Source organism: Diabrotica undecimpunctata, chromosome 7 (genome assembly GCF_040954645.1).
Source record: "Diabrotica undecimpunctata isolate CICGRU chromosome 7, icDiaUnde3, whole genome shotgun sequence".
Classification (NCBI taxonomy): domain Eukaryota; kingdom Metazoa; phylum Arthropoda; class Insecta; order Coleoptera; family Chrysomelidae; genus Diabrotica; species Diabrotica undecimpunctata.
In genome coordinates this window covers 53,831,049-53,856,731 of record NC_092809.1, presented here as the reverse complement: position 1 = coordinate 53,856,731, position 25,683 = coordinate 53,831,049, and the positions used below count along the sequence as shown (strand labels likewise).

Genomic DNA, 25,683 nt, shown 5'->3' with positions numbered 1-25,683 from the left:
AGAAAATTTGTTGGAAAGGTAATAAGTAGAGAAATCTTGAAGATGAATGCCAGTTTATATATAGTAGTTCAAACAATCACAGCGGAAATAGGCTAGGTATAATTTTAAACAAAGAATGAAAGGTACCAAAACACCTTGGAAAAGGAACACAGAAGAAGTTATAAAATAATGAGTGTTTAACTGAATACAGGCAATTCCAACGAAAACATCATATTATGTGTTTACGTCCCAGAGTTAGGGTGCGAAGAACAGAAAAAAGAAGAATTTTGGAGTGCCCTTAATTGAAAGATGTTCGCGATTCCTGTAGACAAAAAGTGTTTTGTTGGATGTAATTTTAATGGACATATTGATGGACAAAGCGGTTTGGAGATATGAGTAAGAAATAATGAAGGAAATAGTGTTATTAACTTTGTGGTGGCAGTTGTGACGTTTTGCTGTCATTAATACGTTCTTTATAAAGACTAAAGACCAATATGTTACCTAGTAATAAGGAAAAGAAAAGTTAGATACATTTAGTGATGTGTAGAGGAAGTCAGCTAAAATATATTACATAAATACTAACTGTCAGTATAAATACTAACTGTCAAGCTATAAAGGGTAAGTGTGTAGCTAGTCAACACCGACCGGTGATAGTGGATAAGGAAATAGGGGTGAGCCGGCGAGTGAAGCAAGTAGGACACAAGAAAGTAAAGTGGTGGAAGCTAAAGGATAAGAATTTGGCAAGAGTCTTAGAGTAGAGTGCTGGAAGAGCTGGAGGAAAAAGATGCCGTAAATGACTGGTGTGAAGCCAACAGTAAAGTTGTGGTGCGGGTGGAAGAGGAAGTGCTATAAAAAACATCTGGTAAAGGGCATCCTAGAGAAAAAGGAAACTTGGTGGTGAAACAATGAACAACAGAATGCATAAGCAACATAAGGCAACAAAAGGTTAGGGAGGAGAAAGAGGTATGACAGGTCTAAAAGAGAGGAAGGTAAGGATATGTACAAAGTAGCAAAGAAAAATGCCAAGCGTGCTGTAACTATTGCTAGGGAAAGATCTTCTTACAGGAATAAAGCATTGCTATAAGGCTCTAGGAGAGCAACGGATTGATATTTTGCGGCAAATGATGAGTAGGATATATGAGGATAAAAGGATGTACAATGCATGGAAAAAGAGTGTGAGGGTATTATTTTATAAAGATAAATGAGACATTTAGGACTGTAAGACCTATGGAGTAATAAAGTTAATGTCGCATACAATGAAAATTTGAGAGAGACCGGTAGAACGAAGGTTAAGTAGAGAGACATCTATAGGATAACAGTATTGGTTTATGCCAGGGAGGAGAAAAATGGATGCCTTATTTGATTTGATACTTACAGATCTTAAGGTGACGTACCACACAGTCCCTAGGCAAGAACTATAGAGATATTTGAGAGAGAAATGTGTTCCTGAGAAGTACATAAGGCTTAAATTGACCGAAAGTTTTCCAGTGGCAGTTGGTTTGCATCAAGGCTCTTCACTGAGTCCCTACCTGTTTAATTTTGTTATGGATGTACTGACAGAAAAAGTAAGAGAGGGGGCTCCTTGGTTAAGGCGCTTTGATGATGATATCGTGTTAGTAGAGCATAGCAAAGATATGGTAAAAGAGAAGTTGGAGAATTGGGGAAGGGCTACTGAAGAGGAAGGACTTAAAACTACCAGGTCTAAAGCGGAACATATGTGCTTAGGAGTAAAAGAAATGTTTTTGGACATAGAATTGCTTGAAAAAAACCTAGGACGAGTAGGAGAGTTTAAATACCTTGGCTTTATATAAGGGAAAATTGGACACTATATCGAGAAATTAACCACAGGATACAGGCTGGTTGATTTACCTGGAACTCAATGAGCTGGATACTTTGTGATCGAAAAATTGGATAAGGACTGAAAGGAAAGACATACAAGAGTGTGGTGAGACCTAAGTTGGTGTATGGCGGTAAAGTGTAGCCTGTAAAGAATATATAAGAAAAGAAGATGATAGTAGCTGAAAAAAAAATGTTACGGTGAATGTTGGGTAGGACTAAAAGGGACAGGATCAGGAACGACTTAATTAAGGAAAGAGCCCGGTGACTACAGCCTTAAGAAATCAAGAACAACGATTGCAATGGTTTGGTCATGTCAGACGTAGAAATGAAAACTATGTGGGACGAAGGATAGAGCTGTTAGAAGTTGATGAAAGGAGAGGTAGCGGAAAACCGAGAAGAAGATAAAAGGACTATAATGCAGACGACGTAAAAAAAAGGTTAAGGTGAAGAAGACCTGATGGACAGAAATGAGTGGCGACGAAGTGTAAGGAACAGTGACCCCTAAAAAGGGAAAAACTAAGGAATAAGAAAAGAAAAAGAATTTTCCTTTTATTTTGATATCTATATTGATTATTTTTTCATTTATGTCTGTTCAATCCTTGACCTATTTATTATATTTTTTTCTTGTTGCTACAGAATTAGGTTATTCCAAGCTAAATAGACAAATTGAAAATATTTTACAGATACTAAAAAATATGTTTACCACAAAAAGCTTATTTAAAAAATCTTAATAAATATGTAGGTATTTATTAGATTGACCTCGTAAAATAAAAGGTTGTATATATAAGATAAAGAGTTCAAAAAATATTATTTTAAAGTTATTTTTGTTATGGTTTATAAAGAAATCCATTATCTTACAAATGTTTTATGTTAGTTTTTAAATATTAAAACAAACTGGTTCTGTCCGATATGGAATTTCGTTTAATTGCACCATATAAAAAAATAAACAACCTTCCTTTTCTTAAATCTTCTAATTCATATATGTATGTATATATATATATATATATATATATATATATATATATATATATATATATATTGGATTTGAAATCTCCGCGGGAGCTATATGTGGTTTCAGTTGTTTGTTTTCCGGGTTTGACTCCGCGTGAAATAGTTTTGGTTTTTAGTAAAACCATTGTTTTGGCGACGTTTCGGCAAGGTCACACTTGCCATTGTCAAGTCAGATTATTTCTGCTTCTTCTTGATATTCCAGGAGAACTGATTTCAGTTCGCTGAAGTCTAGTCATGCTAAAATGTTAAATCAACTTAACATAAATCACTTGACAGCTGTCAAAATTGCCAACAGTTAAAAAAGTGTTACCAACTTATATTTCTATACCTCTAAACAAACACCCTTTATATTCGACTATTTGGTCGTTATAAGTACAGTGCATTTAAGTTAGAGTAGGAGAATATTAACTTGGAACAGGATAACTACATAAGCAATGCGACCCATTTGTGGCAATTATGTTAGGAAACTCTGAGATTTCTACAACAACTAACACATCCATGGAAGAAGCTAAACTACCTAAGGAAAGGAATGCCAAATGTTTAGAACGTTGCAATCAATAAAAAAAGCTTAATGCGAGTTAACAGTAAAATAATTGGCATAGTTCGCAACAAAGGAAAAAAAGTATAATAAAATATGTGTAAACGATGCAGCCAAGTTAGAGCCCCTTCCTATTTTCGAGCCCCCAGACACTACTATACTAATCAATGCTACTGGAAACAGCGGACGGTTCATTTATACCATCGATGGTTACGTGGTTTGGGTGTAAGTTGGCGTGGATGTTAACACAAAGTCTTCTGACGACGGGATTTTGATTAAAGGGTGAAGCGGACATTATTTTCTTTATGAGAGGTCTTCATATCGGGTAATTGGATGCCGTCATTTTCTCTATTAAGACAATTTCGCCTTGTTTCAATTTATATAGCTTCTCGGATAATTCTTGGTTTATAGAAGCGAATGGGGACTATAGTTCCAGAGATGTCAAAATAAATCTTGTAACCCATATGAAGATGGTGTTGACCTAGAGCTAAAATTAAATCGAAATTGCGAACACAAATGGAATGTTCATAAACCCTATTTTGGATTCTACGATTTGTTTGGCCTATCTAAAATCGGGGGCAGTCTACACAAGGACTTTCATAGACCCCCTGTTGTTCATTTGGAATGTTTTTTTTGGATTCATCGGACAAGAGATGAATGTTTTTGTTGGAAGTACATATTGTCTTTATTCCGCTTGACTTAAGAATTTTGTCGATTTTGTCAGTGACACCTTTGATATACGAAAAAAAAGCTTTCGTATGATGGGGCTCTGAGTCTTTGGGTTGAGGTTGAGTGGAAGATTGATGTCTGTAGATACTCGTATTACTGAGATTTTTGCGGTAACCATTTTTGATAAGGGCTTGTTTTAAACTAGAAAGCTCAGCGGCTCTACTTGCATCATCACAAATGCGTATTAATCTGAGGACAAGGGTATTAATGACTGAATTAATTTGTGAAGCTGGATGATGAGACTTGGCTTACAAGTAACGATTGGTATAAGTGTGGTTTCATCACTACGTTTATCGAGTGCTTTTTAGGTAAGAATAAAAAGACGTTCATCTTCTAGATCTTTCTTTTTTTTCTTGCTGTCCACTACATTCACCAAAGTAGCAATATATCCCTAATAGCACACGTATGTCCAGTGGACGTCCATAGTGCGTCCCTCGCGGACTTTAAGGACGTCCCTCGAACGTCCTCTTTGGTCCCAAGGACGTCCTTTTAACGTCCTATATTGGTTTGAATGTCGCTGCGATAAATGTCCTATGGATGTCTATTTTATGTCCCGAGGGGACGTTCGATGGACGTACCAGGACGTTAACTGGACCTTAATCGGACCTTAAAAAAATACTTTTTAATAAATGTCTATTTGAAGGAAACATACCAAGGGAATGGAATACTGCTAACACAATATTAATACACAAAAAAGGGGACAATACAGATCTGAAAAATTATCGTCCAATATCACTACTATCACAACTTTATAAAACATTCACAAAAATAATTACAAATAGATTGACAACAAAGTCGATGTATATCAACCAGTAGAGCAAGCCGGATTTAGAAAAGGGTTCAGTACATGTGACCATCTTCACACACTAAAGGTCCTAATAGAAAAAGTTAACGAATACAATTTACCAATCTGTTTAGCATTTATAAACTACGAGAAAGCTTTTGACAGCATAGAATTATGGGCTATTGAGGAAGCACTGGTCAACAGCAGAATAGATTCTAGATATAGGATATTAATACATAATATATACCAACACGCTGAAATGGTAGTCACGATGGATAACGGAATGGAAACGAGGCCAATAAAAATCAACCGAGGAGTAAGACAGGGAGACACCATATCCCCAAAACTATTTACTGCCGCACTTGAAGACATCTTTAAATCACTAAATTGGGAAACGAAGGGACTGTCAATAAACGAAAAGTATTTAAACCAGCTAAGATATGCAGATGACGTAGTACTAATAGCCGACAGCTGGAAAGAACTGAAGACGATGATCGATGAGCTTCATACGGAATCCATAAAAAAAGGACTGAAAATGAATCTGAGTAAAACTAAGCTAATGTCGAATAAAGATGATCAACCGACGATAACCATCCAAGGAACAAAAGTGGAACATGTAGAAGAATACATATATCTGGGTCAGAATATCAAGGTAAACAAAGAAAACCAAACTACCGAAATAAGCAGACGAGTAAGAATGGGATGGGCCGCATTTGGAAAACTCTCATACATACTGAAAGACAAAAAGATACCCCAAAACCTTCGAACCAAAGTGTTCGATTCTTGTATCCTTCCCGTTCTCACTTACGGAGCTCAAACCTGGACATTCGCAAAAAAGAACATGGACACGATTCGAAAAACTCAGCGAGCCATGGAACGACAGATGCTTGGTATCTCACTAACAGATCGGCAAACGAACGAAGCAATCTGGAACAAAACAAAAATAAAGGACGCCTCGAAACAAGCAGCTAAATTAAAATGGAAATGGGCTGGACACAACGAACGTCTCGAAGATGGTAGATGGAACAAAGAAGTCGGAAACTGGCGACCGTACGATGCGAAGAGACCAAGAGGAAGACCTCAAATGCGCTGGAGCGACGATATCAAAAGAGTCGCAGGACCAATGTGGAAACGCCTAGCACACAACAGAGATGAATGGCGAGAAATGGGAGAGGCCTTTATTCGACAATTCGGATAGAAAAAGGGCTAAAAAAAAAAATCGGAAAAAAAAATAATACGTCTGGAGGACTTACATGACGGACTTTTGTGTTGTTTTCGGACGTCTATTTTAGCTCTGAGGATGTAAATTAGACGTCAACGCCATTATATAAAGTACTAAAAGTGGTGTCATACTTTGCATATTAAGAATGTATTTTGAAAAATAAAACGTAAATGTTTATAGGAACTTATATTTATTATTACATTTATTTATTATTAACAAACGGGACAAATCAACTGTCAAAATTATACAAAAATGCAACAATATAGAAATATAAAATAATTTTGAGTAATAAAACATAAATGTTTAAAGGAACTAACATTTATTATTACATATATTTATTTATTAATAACAAATAGAACAAATTCACTGTCAAAATTATACAAAAATGCAATATTATAGAAATATACACAAAATTACAGATAAAAATGAACCCTTTAGTAGTCGCTAGAAATTTTTGAAAATTAGTAGTCGCGCGCGGTCGAAACGACCGTTTGGTCTTTTACTTCTTAGTTTGTGTTAATAAAAGTATTTAGAACCAGTTGAAGTAAAACACGATTTTATTAAGGTTTAACAAGTAGAGTAACATATTGCAAAATAATATAAAAAGTAAACTAATGTTAAAAACACTGGACAGAACATTAAAAAAAACTATTTTCTACTCCGATAAAAAAAAAACAAACTTTTAGTTAATCCGAATAAGTTCATTGTTTCACTATTCGCATACTGCACGTGTATGTTCTCTGCATAAAAACTTTTTACATTTACAGCAGGAAACAGTCGTTTTCCGGTTCTTGTTATGGTCGCAAAAGTAGCATCTACCATGTACTCCTTCATTCGTTGGAGTGCCGTCTGTGTTAGGAATATTACATATGGCCTTAATACGTAACTTCAGATCTCTATTTAAATTGTCTACTGTTGCTCGGACCCATAGATGTTCATCCATAAGAGAAAATGATAAATACTTCAAAAAATTTCTTCTAGGCATTTTATTATCAGCAAGGTTGTTACTTGCATAAATTACTAGCGAATTAATGCCTGCGATATTTACTATGGTGTTAAAGATTACCATGGACCAACGTCTTGTTTTTCGCAAAACATCATAAGAGGAGCATAGCTGATCAACGACGTCAACTCCGCCTTTTGTTTTGTTATAAAACGTCAGAATTTCTGGTTTATAATGTTTAAATGTTTCTTTATCTATAGCGTCGTCATCATGTAGATTTGAAACAAGCAATACAACTTTATTCTTTTTGGGGATATACGACACTAAGGTACATGTATCGCTAAAGGCGAACATACTTGATTTTAGAGGACGAGATCCTTGGAGTAATTCAGGGGGCAGTTCCCTTTTGTTCTTTCTAATGGTCCCCACAACAGTCAATCCAAATTCTTTTTTTAAAACATCTATTAAAGGAATGCTAATGAACCAAGATCTGAACCAGAATTCTTTATTGGCGCACACATTCTTTTTACAACTTCTTTCGGGAAATTGTCTACAGTAAATGGGCCATCTGGTTAACAACCCACATAAACCTCCATATTTATGGTATAATACATTTCAGCATCACATAAACTAAAAATTTTAAGCCCATACTTTGAGGGTTTGCTTGAAATATATTGTATCCAAGGGCAATTCCCTAAAAATCCAGGAAGCATTTCATCGCATGTTAAATTTTGCGAAGAGTTATATCCCGATTTACACTTTTCGACGAATTTGTCAAAAAATACTCAGATGGCGGCCATCTTATCCAGTCTCTTACGTTCTTCACGATCGACCTTATCATCAAAGCTAATGCATCTTAAAAGAGACCGAAATCGGAATAAGGGCATAACTAGTCTAAATATTTCGATACCTTCGCCATTAGTTTGCCAGATATCTTCTGTATTTAGGTGATGGGTTTTATATGTCCCTGTCAAATATAAAAGGCCTATAAGAGCGCGAATTTCAGATGGGTTTATAAGCTTTGTATCCCTCTCCCTAGAGAAATTGCTTGCTATACTTTCAATGTATTTATTAGTGAATTCTACAATTATCTAAATCATGTCCCCATCAATGAAATAACTCCATATTTCATAAATGTCTTTCAACTTTTTCGTAAATCTATTAGGCCCAGGTGATTATTTTACTAAATTAGGATTGCTCGTACGTACCCTTTTGTTTTTTCTTTGATGCTTTCTCCACACTGTACCATCTTTTCCCCTAAAAACAGTTTCTTCTTGTACATTATTCAGTATAACTTCTCCTATTTCCTCTAAATCCTGTTCTTGTTCACTTTCTGAATCTTCCGACCTCTCATCAATAACTTCCGGATTTACCTCATTCTCGTCATCGTCGTCGTCATATTCTATATCAAGCGGTTCTTCTTCCATTAGGGCTTAAAGTCTCCTTTGTTCCGTCCCATAGTCCATTCTAAAAACAAAGCCAAACAAGATATATATAAAAGTTTGCTGTACCTTAAAATTAAAAAAAAAGTAATATTTGATTCTCAATAATAGAACAAAGAAAATTATGAAATATCGTAATAGCAATTTGCTGCAAAGTAATTTAAAATTTGATGACTAATTACATAGTAAAAGAAAGAGAGGTATATTCAAAAGGTTACTAAACAATAAGACAAACGTATAATAGTATATTATTTAAAAAAAGTAGCGTTTATACATACCTTAAGGTGATAAGAAATACAATAAAACGATTTATAAAAACTTTTTAGCTGACTAGTCGCGCGCGGAAATTATGACCTTTGCGCTGTAACTAATAATCAACAAACCTCCCGCTACTCTGATTTAGTACTGAGGCTCCTTGTATCGAATGAGTAAGCTACTGAAGGCCGTGGTTGCCAAATGTAATTTTTTTCCGAAATATTCGCAATTTTTAATACGTGCGGTCTTTTTGACCATGTAGCGACTAGTTAAGGGTTAAATATACATGAATAAAATAAATAACTACACATTTATAAAAAGTATCATTTTGCACTTTAATGCTTCAAATAGTACCTAAAGCTATTGATACAAAAGTTTCAGACCATACCTATGTGTGAACCATAATTAGTTCTGTGGTAAGGAACATGGAAATGTAAATTCTGACGCAGTGAATGGGGAGGGATATAAAAACAAACTAGGTAAAGCAATTCAGGAGATTGGTTTTTTTATGAATAAGTTTAAAAATAAAGATTGAAAGGTAACACTTCTGATAAGAGAATCCAGATTCACGAAATTAATCATACCAGAATAAGAATATGGTCTACACAATTTACAAGAACAGTAGATGCTTGTAGATAAATCAGTAGACAAGTCAGTCATAAACATAATTAGTGTAAATTAGTAGAAGTTGATCGACTAGACAGTAAACCATGCTGACCAGTATGAAGGTGATTCTTCAGATTTACTCAAAAAATCAGTCAGTAAAGCCTCGAAAATTTTAGGAATAGCAGAAAGAATTATAATGGAACGATAATTAGGAATCAATGAGATAAGGGTAAAATCAAGAAAAAAATTCCTTAAAAATAAGTAAAGATATTCCTTCTGGACCAAGACCTTTATTGGTATTAAGACACTGTAAGCATGCTAGAATACCACAAATTTTAATAGGTAAAGAGTGAATATGGCTGTGACTGATATGGGATCTTTGACTACACTTGTCTACACAGGAGAAAGAAGGATTGTGAATACTGCTAAAGAAATTGGCAAAATCGTTGAAACTGTGGCTCACTAAAAACAGAACCATTAAACTTCCCTTATCCCTTTCCATTCTAATTCTTCCCACAATTATGTGATCGGCAATAAAAACCAGACAAGTCAATTGTTGAGGTTTAAACTTAAAATCATAAGTATGAAAATGAAAAAAATAGAATACTCAATATGGAACTTTATCTGTTTTATTTCAGCAGTAAATAAATTTTTAGGTACCTATTTTTAATAAATAAAAATGTCTCAAAAATTGACTGTCCCTTTCTGTCCACCAACCACACAATTTAACCATTACAAAATTATCATATTTGCTAATGCAACATGGAAATTAAATTTAATCTGCCCTCTCTTTAGATCTTTCATATATTTCATTATCAAGTTTCAATTTCCTTCCCCATGGCAACGCTGGTTTTGGAGTTATTCCAAGCAGCATCTGAAAACAAAATTAATGTGCATTCATAAATTGAACAAACTAATTTCAGATGAAGCTCATTAGACTTCGCTTATTGTGAATAAGCTAATAATAATAATATATAATAATAATTTAGCTAATAGCTTCATGATATCACGATACCTGCATCAGGTTAACGACTAAGAAGATTGTGAATAAATCATCATTCAAAGGCGTAAAATTAAACACATGAATTTCAAGTGCTGTAGTTTGAATGAATCTCACGTGAACTAGAAGAATACCAACCCAATCATTGCTATTTATTTCTAATGACCAAATGAGCAGTAATTACATTTTGATACTTAAAAAACAAAAATAACAGTATATAAATAAAATATACGGCCAACAACAAACCTTCATCTCATAAAGCTAGCTGTAATTCTTAAAGCAATCTCATAGCCAGACCGAACATTTGTGAGTTGGTAAATTTTGCCATCTAAATTACATATAAGACACGGTTAACGATATACTTTATCAGCTGTATGTGGCTACTTAAGCGATAATGTAAATTCTTAAATGTACCTTAAATTGATTTATGTGTACAAGTTACAAACCTCTTAAAATCAGAGCTATATGTGTGTCTTCAAAAGCTTTATATTGATTTTTCCCTAGCTAACTATATTTTCCTTGAATTTTATTGCAGATCAGCTTCTTAAGGGTTCTACTAACAAATTCGTTTATGGTCTCCTCACCAATTTTGGAAAGCTCATTATCCTAAAATATAAATCAACATGTAACAGTAATCTTACTACCCCACAAACTTGATCATCCATGCTTAATTATTTTAGCTTAAATTATCTATTAAAAAACAGCCTCTGTTACAAAATCAATCAAATATTCATTTGCAAATTTTGGTTTCTCATAACCATGGTAAATGCCTATTAAATCTACAATTTTAGGATATATAAATAAATTACACAAACTAGAATAAAACTGACTACTAAAACTCTTTTTTAGTGGGATTTCATCAAAATTTACACAAATTTCTTTAACATTGTTTTTTTTGCGGAGATAAAAATACCTTTGAAATTTTAATCGTATGAATCAGAGTATTTGTTTTCTGGGTGAAGCAAGAAGGGTTCTAGCATATGAAGGCAAATGAGAAAGATCAGGAACTTCTTTATGAATTTTTAATAAATCACCTAGTAATAAAGGACAAAGTCCAGTTGCATAACTTATTAGAAAAATTCAAAACATCTCGATAAGGTTCTACAGAATTCTCGTTACAACCATATTTAGACCCTTCTTCAGTTTAATTGAAAGAAGATCTTTGTAAAGGATCACCAGAATGGTCGTCCACGTGGTAGTTTGGATTATTTTAGGTACTTAACATGTTAATAAAAAGTTTAAATCGGAAGTATTGTAACCTGAACTATTTGAACTGAAACTCTCATCAAAATGATCAGTTAGGGATTACGAAGAAAGGTTTGAAGAAAAAGGAATATCGGGGTTATTAATATTTTCAACAATATTATCTACGTTTTTCTTAACCATCATCTGTTGATGACGCTTCGAAACAAATCGTTTTCTTTTAAACATAACTAATTTTAGGAAAAATTACACTTACCTTTTTGAAATAAAATAAAAACCAAACTCGGAAGTAACCTAACAAATGGTACCAAACCTTTAACGATATACTATAACTAAAGCAAGCATCAAAGAAAGTTGCTAATTCACACCATTTGCACTTTATACAGCTTAAATAGAATTCTTATATTTCTTTTAAGCATTAATAATATTATAATAAACTGTGCCATTTGTTTAAATAGGTATGAGATGACAATTATTAATATCATCATTATTTTGCCCAGCCAGAGTATATACCACCACATGTAATCTTTGAAAAGATGATTTCAAGATTCATCTTGTTAATAAAAATCATATTTTTACTTATTAGAATTAGCAAACATATATCATCGCGATAACTAGAATAATAAAACAATTGTAACGAATTAACTAGAAATAAAAGATTTTTACAATTTACGTAAAAACAAAAACATGTTTTGGATATATTAAACTATACAATTTTTAATTAATCATGATTTAACCTTTTCGCTTTTAATTATTTTATTAACGTAAATAGTTTTTTATTTTATTGAAATATTTACTATTTGATCCCATAATAATTGGTAAATGTCGGACGTCCAGAAAAAGTCCGAGTTCGGACGTCCAGAGAACGTCCATATTTAGTCCACCCAAAGTACGTCCCACTTCGTACGTCCCAAGTACGTCCATTTTACGTCCAGGGACGTCCGAACCAAAACTGGACGTATATTGAACGTCCATAGGACGTCCTGTGTCACTAGGGATGACTTTCGTGCTGTCCTAGATGTCACTGGTTTCGAAAAGTAATACAAATTTGAGATTTAGTAATATTTGAAATTTTCTGAGCAATTTTTTCATGTTTTCTTACATTTATTTAACTGACACCTTAGACCAATCTTTGGTTGATTTCCACCCTTTGTGATCTTATACTTTCCACCAATTTTCTATGCCCTTCTTATCCCTCACCGTGTAGACGTAATGTTTTCGCGTTCTCACTTTGCTCTACTTCGCTTTTTTTCCACATTAGATGCTTTACCTTAAATATTTTACCTTTTATTATTTTCTGTAGTTTCTGTGTATTTTATTGATCATAGAATCTAACTTACTTTCGGAACTAGCTTCTCCTTGGATAATTTCTATTGGAATAAATTCTAGTGTATCTAGAACTTCACATCGTTCTATATTATTTAAGACTAGTGCCGACTTTATATCAAATATAACATTTTTTAAACTTGTAAATTATTCTGGTGTCCTCTTCTCTTGTCGAAGAGTATTTTTTAACCATTGAAAGACCTTATCAGAAATATTTGGAGTTTTTAAATTTCCTTTGTACATTGGTGTTATCTGTAAAAGATTTTGGAGTAACTTGTTAAACTTCAATCAATGTTGACGTCGAAAAGATCTACTAGCATATTGGTCTGACGTGTGGAGTTAATATACTGTAAAGTCATTTGTCGTTTATTGTTAGATTCTTTGAAAAACACATTAGTTCCAGTTATACTATAGCCATCTACATAATTTTTTTTAATTTCTTTTCGAGATTTCGGCCTCTGTCAAACTGAAAAAAAAAATCTTTGTAAAATGTACGTAAACTGGGACATTTGATACTGCAAAAGGCTATTTTTGTGAGAGTACGATACCGAATTTTGGGCGGGGAGTCACAAACCATAACAAATAGTAACTATCCGTTAACTTTCTTAACGGGAAAAAACCTCACTTTAGACGTAAACATTTTAAACTAGTTTTTTAAAGTTATGCTTTATTAAAACAGAAATATACATTGACACACATATAGTACAATATAATTCTATGTAATACTATACTTATCTTTTTCAAGACACTTGGAACTTTCTCCAGAAATATTTATAGGCAAACGAAGAAAGATGCGTACTGGCAACCTTTCTAATTGCAAACTGGCTCATAATTGTGTTTTTGAATTGAGGTTATGAATTGATGTCAGTTGTAATAATTGTCTTCTTCTTTAAGTTCCATCTTCTATCGAAGGTTGGAAATCATCATGGCTATGCGGACTCTGTTGACTGCCGCTCTAAAAAGTTCTGCACTACTGCATTCAAACCATTTCCTTAAGTTCTTAATCCAGGATATTCTTCGTCTTCCCACATTTCGCTTTCCTCGGATTTTTCCTTGTATAATAAGTTGTAATAATGCGTATTTTTGCCCTCTCATCAAATGTCCTAAGTACTCAAGTTTTCGTCTTTTGATAGCTAATATTATTTCCGCCTCATTTCCTATCCTTCTAGTTACTTCAACGTTTGACATTCTTTGAATCCATGATATTTGTAGGATTCTTCTGTAACACCAAAATTCAAAGGCGGCCAACTTATTCAGATGGACTTGTTTTAGTGTCCACGCTTCCAAGCCATAAAGAAGAGTATAGAACACGTAACATCGAAGCATTCTCAGGCGTAGTTCTAACCTTATATCCCTTCAACAAAGAAACTTTTCAAGTTTAATGAATGATGCACGTGCTATTTCAGTTGTAATATATTGAGTTTTTTTTTTATTTTCCTGAAATTAAAATTAAAAAGGGTTGATACTTTTGAAATCGAAATCATCTTATTTAAAGCCACCTAAAGTTGCTTCCATTAGTGGTTACTTTCCGGTTGGTAAACATATTCTTTAAACCTGCTGTGCTCAAATACTCTTGATGTTGCATTTCAGTTACCACAAACCAGGGTTCTTTTCGTTTAGAGATTATAATGATATCAATCCACACGTCTGGATAGTAAATAACACTGTGACGTCTGCTGTCACTTTTGATTGTACCAAATTGACCATCATTTGGCTGAAAGGAGGCTGATACCAAAAATTTAAGATCTGTGATGTTGATATTAAATTCTGGACCTTGTACAAGTTTCAACAGAGATAAACTTATCTTCATATACCTATTCTGACCTGTACACAAGTCTGAATAAGCAGTATACTGGGCAGTACAGTAACAGAAGTATCATAGATCAGAATATCTAAGCTGCTGAAGCTCAATGATGAACCACAACTCATCTGCCAATATGGTAATGACTATGATGATAATAGAATAACAAAAGACCTACTACGACAAATTAAAAGACAGATTAAAACTAAGTGCTTTAATAATGATAAAAACAATTTTAAAAAATAAAATACTTTGCCCACAAGGCATATAAAATTTTAACCATTCTTTGTAGAGAAACAGACTTTAACGCTCTGCTGGTTTTGTTCATATCGTATAGTATCAGTCTTCTGTGTACTGAATGTAGCATAAACTTAATCTCGAGTATACTTTTGGGTGCTGGATTTATGGATTTATTCGTTGCTCTAAAAGTGATATACAAATATATTAAAACTTTATTAATATCAAATAAAATTAATTAAATATAAAATTATGCAATATGGCGAAACAATTGTAAACAAAAACATTACAAACAATTGTAAACAGTATAGATACTAATGCTTGTGGATCAAAAAAATGATAAGAAATATTTCCTTCATTTTTTTTTCAATTCCTTTAATACAGATACATTAAAATACTAATTATAAAATTTCCATAATAGTCCAGTCGTCAGAAAGTTGACCTCTAAAAGTCATACGAGCAAGCTGAATTTTGTAGAGGATATTAATTTTGGGACCCCAAAAAAGTTACAAAAAAGTTTATCACTTTTACCCCGGGTTTCCCCCTAAAACCCGCTTCGCGGGGGGTAAAAACGTGAAAAAATCGATTTACACACAATCTATACACCATAGAAAAAAATGTTTTAAATAGAAAATGTAGCTGAGATAATTTTGAACAAAAATGTTTATAAACGTTTTTTTTTTTGTGTAGAATGAACCGTTCTCTTAGAAACAACGCTTGAAGCGACCGTTGGTTTTGCATGGCAGTTAGGCGCGCGAAATCAACGTTTAATAAAATTTGTATCAGCTGGACGGTAAAAATTCGATATCTCTTGATCCAAATGTCCTATAGACAAAAATCAAGATGAGTTTTAAAGGAAAAGAGTGCAGCTTTCGTATGCAGTTTTTGTATTTTACCGAGAATAAACTTAATTTTTATAAAGGTGTTAAATAAATTATTAACGTGGCGCGATTATTGCCATTTTTTACGATTCTCGTGAGATCAATAAAATTGATCACTCTCATTGATCAGCTGTAGTAAACTTTTTATTTTTAGAGTTGAATCGTTAAAACCTATGACATGAAATTTCAATTTTGAGTTGTGCTAACAAATATGAGGTATTTGAAATATGAATAAAAAACGCAGAATTGAATGTTTTACATTACAAACGATCACACGTCACAAAAAATTAATTTAAGAAAACTGTTTTAGGTGTAGATTACTGCAATAGCTTTGTTATTTTGAAAAATGTACTGGTGTAATCGAAAAAAAAGTTTTAAGTGTTTTATATCGTTTGTTGTGTGAAAGTTTAAATCCACCCTTTTTAATACATATTTTAAATGCCTCATATTTGTTGTTAAAACGCAAAACTAAAATTTAATGTCATAGCTTTTAAAGATTAGGCTCTAATAATTCAAACTTTATAGAGACCAGTCAATGAAAGGGATATATTGTATTAATCTCGTGAGAATCATAAAAAATGGCGAAAATCGCGCCAAGTTTATTTATTTAACACCTGTATAAAATCTGAGTATATTTGTGGCAAAATAAAAAAACTGCATACAAAAGCATAACTCTTAACCTTAAAAACGCATTTTGATTTTTGTCGATAGGTCACTTGAATCAAAAGATATAGAATTTTTACGGTCGAGTTGATACAAATTTTATTGAACACTGATTTCGCGCGTAACTGACATGCAAAGTCGACGTTCGCTTCAGCCGTTGTTTCTAAGAGAACGGTTCATTCGACACAAAAAATGCTTTTAACCATTTTTATTTAAAATTATCTCAGCTACAATTTTTAATTGAAACATTTTTTTCAACGGTGTACAGATTTTGTGTAAAATAATTTTGCGTTTTTAGGCTGTCAATTAGCACAACTGTCCTCAAAAAATTCCTCGATACGGTAGTAACACTTAGATAATATACTCCTTGATTGCTCTACGGAATACAAAGATACTGCATAAAAATCTCATATCGAGTGGTAAGCACTTTTTTTCCGGTGTAAATAAATGATTTGTTGAATTTTTAATTAACGTAGAAGAGGGAATTGGAAGTTTAATTACATAAGTGAGAAGAGTTGTATAAAAGGAATCTGTCCAATATCCTCTTTATGTTTTTTTTTTAAATCATGATAATGGCAATTGTTTACTTCTCTAGAGGTGAGACCCAGAACCGGACAGTTGTTGCCGTTCTGGTCTCACCAAAATTACACAAACATGTCGTCTAATTCAAAGCTCTGAGCGAGATGACAGTTCTCCTTAAACTGACAGGCAAACTCAATATCATAAAAGATTATGCGCCAACCAGCACAGCAGATGACATAAAAGTCGAAAAGTTCTACGAAAAATTAAAAACAAACAAATTGCCAACATTTCAAATGAAAAGCTAACCTGTGCTAAGCTGTGACTTTAACGCACAAGTCGGTAATACTACACAGAATGACAATGAATTCTAAAGAATGTAGTGGGAAAATTTGACATAGGTTAGAGAAACGAAAGAGGAGATAGTTTAATCGAGTTTATGTTTCTTCTTCTTCCTCTTTCTAAAAAATTCTGCTTTTTCATTGGCGGATTAATACCTCTATGGAAGGTTGTTACTCCATCTTTTGCGCGGTAGTCCGATGCTTCTTCTGTCGATTAGTGATTTGTCTCTTGCTATTTTGATGACACTTCTCTCCCCCATTTTGCTCATGTGGTTATTTAATTTTTTTATTCTATTTAATTTCCAGTCGTCCATACACTGTACGTTACATTTTTTTATAATGTCTTCACTTCCCTTTCGATCGCTTAATGTAGTTCCTGAATTTCTTCTTAGTACTTTTATCTCTACCGTTTCCAGTAGCCTTTGTGTTGTGGCTGTGTTGGGTCTTGTTTTTGAGATATATGTCATTATTGGTTTACACTAATTTTATAAATTCGTGACTCCATCTCAGTATTAATGTGTCTCTCTCGCCATATATATATATATATATATATATATATATATATATATATATATATATATATATATATATATATATATATATATATATATATATATATATATATACATATGGTAGAAGTATGTAAAGTTCGTTATGACTCACCCTGTATATATATATATATATATATATATATATATATATACAGGGTGAGTCATAACGAACTTTACATACTTCTACCATATGTAGAGTCCCTCAGGGAGCATATCATGTGGCCACTAAAAAATGTCAACTCCTCTTCTTTATTAATTAACAGGGTGATTTGTGTAATTGACCATTTATTTCATTTTACTGTAGTGTTTATACGGCTCATTTGATTTTTTTAATTTTTGCATGATACAGTACACTACTATCAAGCATTCGACTGGTATTAGCTAAACTAAAAAATTCCAGGACTGGCTTTGGAAAAATTAATTTAGGGATTCGTATTAAATATTACACCCTGTATATATTTTTTTTAAAATGCAATAAGTGATTTTCAAACTGCATAAATAGCCAATGAAAACGACATATGCGACAATGTTGTCGCACTTTTATTAAATTTTTAGTGAACGATCAAATCTTACCAAAAATAGAACAACCATAATGAAGTATCAAATTATAAGGTAATTAATTTAAACAAATGTTATATATTTCAAACATTTTAATTGAAATGATAAACTGAGTCACTGCACAACAAAAAACAGTAACTACTAACAATAACGAAGAACAATTTAAAAAAAAAACTAAAAATATGTACATAGTTATGATAAACCCATAAATTAGAACTGGAAAAGATACAATAATGGTAACAAAATAAAAATAATTCAAAATAGATTTTCGAAATGGAACCCTGCAGCCTGTACACATTTTTTTTGACCGAATTGTTAATTGACGTATTGAATTACGGATACTCTGGGGATCGTTTCTAATAGTATTACAACAATATATAATTCTATCAATTAATTGTTGTCGGTTATTAATATTCACTGCGTAAACTAGTTGCTTCAATCGTCCCCAAATATGGTAATCAACGGGATTGAAATCAGGGGATTTGAAGGCCACGAAATAGGACCTGCACGTCCTATCCACCTGTTGCCATAAACATTATTGAGATGTTGTCTCACTGCCAGTAAAAAGTGTGGGGGTGCCCCATCATGCTGAAAATACATCCCTCGGATAGCAACGTTCGCATTGGCAAGCAAATTCGGCAAAATATTTTGTAGGAAGTTCAAATAGACCTGCCCTGTTAAAGAACCATCAAAAAAGTGAGGACCTACTAATTGGTTATTTATGACACCAATCCACACGTTAACCGAAAACCTTAACTGAGAACGACGTTCTCGAATAGCATGGGGATTTTCTTCTGTCCACACATGTGAATTTCGTGAATTATTTATCCCGTCTCTGGTAAATTGGGCTTCATCTGTAAATAGTGTTCTGTATAGCGTTGGTCGATTATTGTTAATCCATCTACAAAATTCCAACCTATCGACCTCATCTCCAGCATGTAGTCGCTGAACCATTTGAATGTGATATGGGTATAGATTATTTTTTTGTAAGACTCTACTTACTTTTAATTGAGTAACATTGAGTTCTCGACTTACTTGTCTAGTGCTTATTGTAGGGTTCATAGTAACGGCGTCCATAATGTCATCTTCCTGCGCTTCATCTACATGTCGCTCTGTTGTTCCACTAGGAAAAGTGCCATTTTCTCGCAAATAATTAAAAACTGAACCAAATGTTGGATGACTGGGAGTTCGACGATTAGGAAATCTCCTGCGATATTCTCTACTAGCAGCCCTACCATTCCCATTACAGAATCCATAAACAAATATTATGTCTGCATATTCTGTGGTCGAAAACTTATGTGGCATTTTGAACGAAAGTAACAAAAGCTCTACCAAAACTAACACAATGTACTTAACGTAGATATGACAAAAGAAATATGTATTCTTGTACACATAAATAACAATGGATAATGACAATAATGACAATGGGTATAAAATATCAAGAAACGTCAAACGGTTAACGCCAACCTTCATTTTAAACTTTTTTAGATTTATTTTTATTTAGTACAGTTGATGCAATTTATTATTATTTGACATAAAATTTTAATCATTTACAATCAACAAAAACTAACACATACAAGAGGTTTGACTTTTTAACCAATTTAATTTATTATTTATCGAAAATAATGCCCCAATATGATTTATGAGTAAAAATTTAAAATTGAAAAACAATTGATTCTATCATAGGGATAATACAAAGTGACATTAAAGATGTTAATTTTCTACGTATTAGATTATGTTGTAAGAACTCATTTTAATTAAAATTTTGAAATTTATAACATTTGTTTAAATTAATACCTTATAAGTTGATACTTCATTATGGTTGTTCTATTTTTGGTAAGATTTGATCGTTCACTAAAAATTTAATAAAAGTGCGACAACATTGTCGCATATGTCGTTTTCATTGGCTATTTATGTAGTTTGAAAATCACTTATTGCATTTTAAAAAAAATATATACAGGGTGTAATATTTAATACGAATCCCTAAATTAATTTTTCCAAAGCCAGTCCTGGAATTTTTTAGTTTAGCTAATACCAGTCGAATGCTTGATAGTAGTGTACTGTATCATGCAAAAATTAAAAAAATCAAATGAGCCGTATAAACACTACAGTAAAATGAAATAAATGGTCAATTACACAAATCACCCTGTTAATTAATAAAGAAGAGGAGTTGACATTTTTTAGTGGCCACATGATATGCTCCATGAGGGACTCTACATATGGTAGAAGTATGTAAAGTTCCTCATGACTCACCCTGTATATATATATATATATATATATATATATATATATATATATATATATATATATATATATATATAGTGTTATTAAGGTATCCTTAAAGTCTATTTGCTTCTTGTACTTGACCTCTCACCTTTTTCTAAGTCTTTATAGTTGGGGGGCAGTGTAATTATATGGTATTTTATTTCCATTACTTGTTCAATACTGATACCATCAATATCTATTTTATATCTGATTGGTTCTTTGCCGATTACTATTGTATTAGTTTTCTAAGACAAGATTGTCATACTAAATTTGCTCCTGTGTTAAATCTGTGCACCAGACTTTGCAGCTTATCTTCATCTTGGGCTATCAATATTGCATCGTCTGCATTTAGGATATTTTTACTCCATTGTTTTTTATTATGTATCCTGTTTCTTTCTTAACGCTTTAGATGATTTCATCCATAAATAAATTGAGGATCATAGGGCTAAATGAGTTCCCCTATCTTATTCTGCTACCTATTTCTATGGGTTCATCTATTCTGATTTCCATTTTGTTGTTTTGGTAAATATTTTTAATAGTTTTAATGATATCTAGGGTTTTTAATCGAGTTTGCTATCACAAATACATAACCTCTTATAAATACTCGAACTAAACATCATATACGCGGACTTTATACTTGGAAAAGTCCTGAAGATATGTCTAGAAATCAAATTGACTACATCCTCGCTAATATTTGCTGGAGATCATCAACTTAAACAATCAAATCATATTCAGCCGCGATATCGGATTTAGATTATACTCTTCTCGTAGCTAAAATAAAGCTCAAACTTAAAGCGCACAACAAACGGAGAGAAACAAAGAGAATAAAAGCAGAAGGACGACCTGCTCCAATTAGTGCAAAAAAGTATGCCCTCTATAGGTAACGGTATTCTTCTTCTTCTTCTTCTTCTCCTTCTTCTTTAGCCTTAAGCAATCCAACTTTGGACATAGGCCTCCCCCAAATCAATCCAGTGTCTTCTATTTTGCGCAACTTGCTTCCAGTTGTGTCCTCCGATCTTCTTAATGTCATTAGACCATCTCATTTGTGGTCTTCCACTGGCTTCTCTTTCCTAACCATGACCTCCACTGTTGTATTTCGTGGTTCCATCTCTTATCCTTCAGTCGGACATTGTGTCCGGCGAAGCTCCATTTTAATTTGGCAGCATGTTCTCCTGCGTCTTTTACTTTGTTAAATAAGGTAAGGGTATATCACAAGTAATATCGGAGACTATTATACATTGTGTAAATACACCAATTATTCTCAAAAAAGTAAATAATCGTGTGTAACAGAAACACTCGATAACAGATGAAACTCTTACAATAGTTAAGAATAGAAAAAATCTTTATCAAATAGAAAAGCTAGTTTAAGAGACCTCAAAAAAGAAATAAAACGAAGATACAAGGCTGTTAACCTTTTCGCTAATGGTGTACAGTATCTTGCACATCACTTTACTGATATCAAAATGGCGTGACCAGATACTTCTATCCGCTTTATTCATAATGTACATTATAATGTATACATATTAGTTTTAATTTCAAACAGTTGCTTCCATCTAGCGTTGATTAGTTTAAAGTAAAAAAAATGAAATTCAAGGAAGTAGGTTGCTGTGACGGTTACTTCAGTGTCTGGATGTAAGGTGGCTTTTAATATTACAGATTGGTTGCTAATGTCAGATATATTTTTGTTGATGACTAGGAACACTTGTATTTTTTGCATTTACGGTCCACTTTCCGATCAGTTTGCTTGTTTTTTCTATATTTGAGTAAACATTAGTGTACAGTATACTGTACAGTGTAAACATACGGAGGTCGACAGGTATGTTACAAAACCAGACATCATTTACAGTTGTTTATACTTCATTTATTTTGCAGTATTAAAATACATATAAAAATGAGTAAAAGAAAGCCGTTACATGGAAGACAACTAATAGAGCTAATTGAGGCCGGCCTATCAGATATTGACGGGCTTAGTGATGACAACAATGACGATTATGGTTGGGGGGATTTGGAGTAAGAAGTTAGCAGTGGTGATGATAATGAGTTGAAGAAAAGCAGTACAGACAACGGGGAAGTTATTTGTTCTGCTGTTGATGGCAAGGGAGAGGAAAGAAGTTTAAAGCATACAGAAGGTATTTGTGATTTTTAACTCTTGTGAAATAAATTAATTGTTATTTTTTTAGGCGAATTAGTTGAAAATCAGGAAAGATCACCTCATCTTGAAGATGCTGGAGCAACTACATCGGAATGTGAACGAAGAGTAGAATCAAGTAAGACAATTATTGATAGATTCTTGACAAACAATGATTTGAGTGAAAAGAAACATATTATTTGGCTCCAAATTGACCGCTATGAAACACCAAAGTACATCAATTGGCATACTCAACAGCAAGAAAATACCGTAAAGCTTGAAAGTCCATATTTTTATTTTAGACAATATTTTACAGAATAGATGCTTTATTTGAAATAATGGTAGAAAATACAAACTTGTTTGCAGTTCACAATATGAAAAAATTTGCTCCGACAAATGTGGGCGAACTCAAAAAATTTGTTGGAATTCATATACTGATGGGAAATTTACATTATACACGTATAAAATTTTATTAGAGCCCACAATTACAAGTACCACAAATTTCTGAAAGTATGCCAATAAATCGGTTTTATTCGCTAAGGACTCATTTACATTTTGTAGATACCCAAAGAATAAATGTTGGTGAAACCGATCAGGATCGCTTTTGGAAGGTACGACCTTTGTATGATATAATTGGATCCAAATGCTTGTCTTTGCCGATCGAAACTGAACTATGCGTAGACGAGCAAATTGTACCATCCAAAGGACATTTAAATGTTAAGCAGTATATGGCAAAAAGCCAAAACCTTGGGTTATTAAAATGTTTGCCTTGTGTGGTTCTAGTGGTTTAATTTATGATTTTCCCATTTATCAAGGGGCTACAACGAAATTGGACAAAAATCAATTAAAAGTTTTTGGATTAGCAGCGTCAGTAGTTTTAAAATTATCTGAAAGAATTGCAGTACCAAATGTTCAACTTTTTTTCGATAACTACTTTTTCAATTATAATTTATTGCAATTGTTGCCGCATAAAAATATTTATGCTACTTGTACAGCAAGAGGAGATAGGTTTAGCAAACCGTCTTTGCTGCTTGAAAAGGAGATTTCAAAGAAAGGTCGTGGATTTTCCGTACAATATGCAAGTGGTGATGGAGAAGTTGTTCTTACTCAGTGGTTTGACAATAAAAGTGTTCTTATGACTTCTAATTTTATGGGTGTAAGAAAAGAAGATGAATGTTCACGGTGGGACAAAAATAAGAAACAATATATTTATGTAAAACGACTTGAAGTAATTAGAAAATATAATCAACGTATAGGCGGCGTTGATAAATGTGACTTTTTAATTACTTCATACAGAACCTTTATTCGTTCCAGGAAGTGGACACTTTGTATGTTTACGCATAGTATCGATATCGTCTGTTCTCATGCCTGGCTGGAATACAGGTAAAAGGCGATTACTTTATGTATTCCAAGAAAATATTGGATTTGGTTCATTTTAGGGCATACGTCGCTGAAGTTTTGATAAAATCAGACAAAGTATCCTCCAGAAAACGGGGACGTCCTTTGGATACAAGAGAATCGTCGTCATCTTCGTCACAGAAAAAAACAAAAAACAGAAACTAGACCAGCAGCAGAAGTAAGGCTGGATGGATTTGGTATTTGCCAATTATAGATGACAAATCGTTTTCTTCTAGGTGCAAATTCCCTAAATGTGGTTCTAGAACCAATTTCGTTTGTAAAAAGTGCAATATACACTTGGGTACTTAAAAAAAATTGTTTTATGTTATATCATACAAATAAATAATTAGTTACAGATATATGATATTTAATTAATTGTATTTTGTTTTCCAAAGTCGCAAGGGCTACTACAATTTACTCACAATGTGCAATATATTGTACAGGTCGTTTACACCGTTTGTTCAGAATGTACAATATACTGTACAATTCACATCACTTAAAAGGGGTAACAGGGAATTATTTTGAGTAGGCCAAAAATTTTAAAAAAATTAAAAGAATATTCAAATTTTTATCTTAAAAAACAAAAATGCATAAGCGAAAGGGATAAACAGCAATACAATCACAATATACGCTAAACAATTAAAAGCCACGAACAAAAAAATTAGCCAAGAGATCTCTTTAGAAAAATACAAGACATATCAGAGACCCCTAGAACTTGGACCATTGAAGACCAAATAGGAACTATAAGAACCAATAAAAAAGACAGCAGAGACATGGAGATTATATTGCCGGGATCTATATAAAGATGATCAAGGCCAGGAACTCGTTCACCAAACCCCTGAAAAAATCGAAGAAGAACTTAATATCAAAATTGAAATAGGACGGGCGATCAGTAAACTCAAGTATAACAAAGCAGCAGGTCCAGATATAATAACAGCAGCAACGTTCAAAGCTATAGAAGAATAAAAGAAACCGGAACAAAATTGCTTTACTTGCACAGTAACAAAATATGACATTACAAGTAATTGCTTGATGACTACACAAAATCTACAGTAACGATAATAAATTTAAACCTTATCTCACATGCCAGCAAAATATTGCTACACATAATATTATTGTGAGACTAAAAACTTTCCTACAAAGCGAAATACCCCAAGAGCGAATTGGACTAAAGGTAGAGGTGCTCGACATCTTCTAAACATAGGACAAATAATAGAAAAATCTAAGGAATTTAATATTTCACTATATATTTGTTTTATAGATTAATTATCGCAAAACGTTCGACAGGGTCAAATGGCAAAACTTATGGCAGATACTGAAAGAAGTAGGCGTACCAAAATACTTAATTTCGCTTATGACTATACTGCACAAACACACTAATGAAACAGTTAAAGTTCTTGACACAAAACTATCAAATTATTTTCATCAAGAACAAGGTGTCAAATAAGGATGTCTGTCTCCAAA

At 33.0% G+C, this 25,683-nt stretch overlaps 1 protein-coding gene across 5 annotated transcripts in view; it reads right to left on the bottom strand.

Moving 5' to 3' along the window:
* Positions 1-14,877: 14,877 nt before the first annotated feature.
* The window catches only part of LOC140445361 (putative inorganic phosphate cotransporter), a 97,853-nt gene continuing 87,047 nt past the window's right edge, over positions 14,878-25,683 (bottom strand). For all 5 annotated transcript variants that reach the window (XM_072537339.1, XM_072537337.1, XM_072537341.1 and 2 more), the window contains one exon: positions 14,878-15,100. In XM_072537339.1, coding sequence (XP_072393440.1) covers positions 15,081-15,100 — 20 coding nt within the window. In that variant the 3' untranslated portion in view covers positions 14,878-15,080. The remainder of the gene's footprint in view (positions 15,101-25,683) is intronic.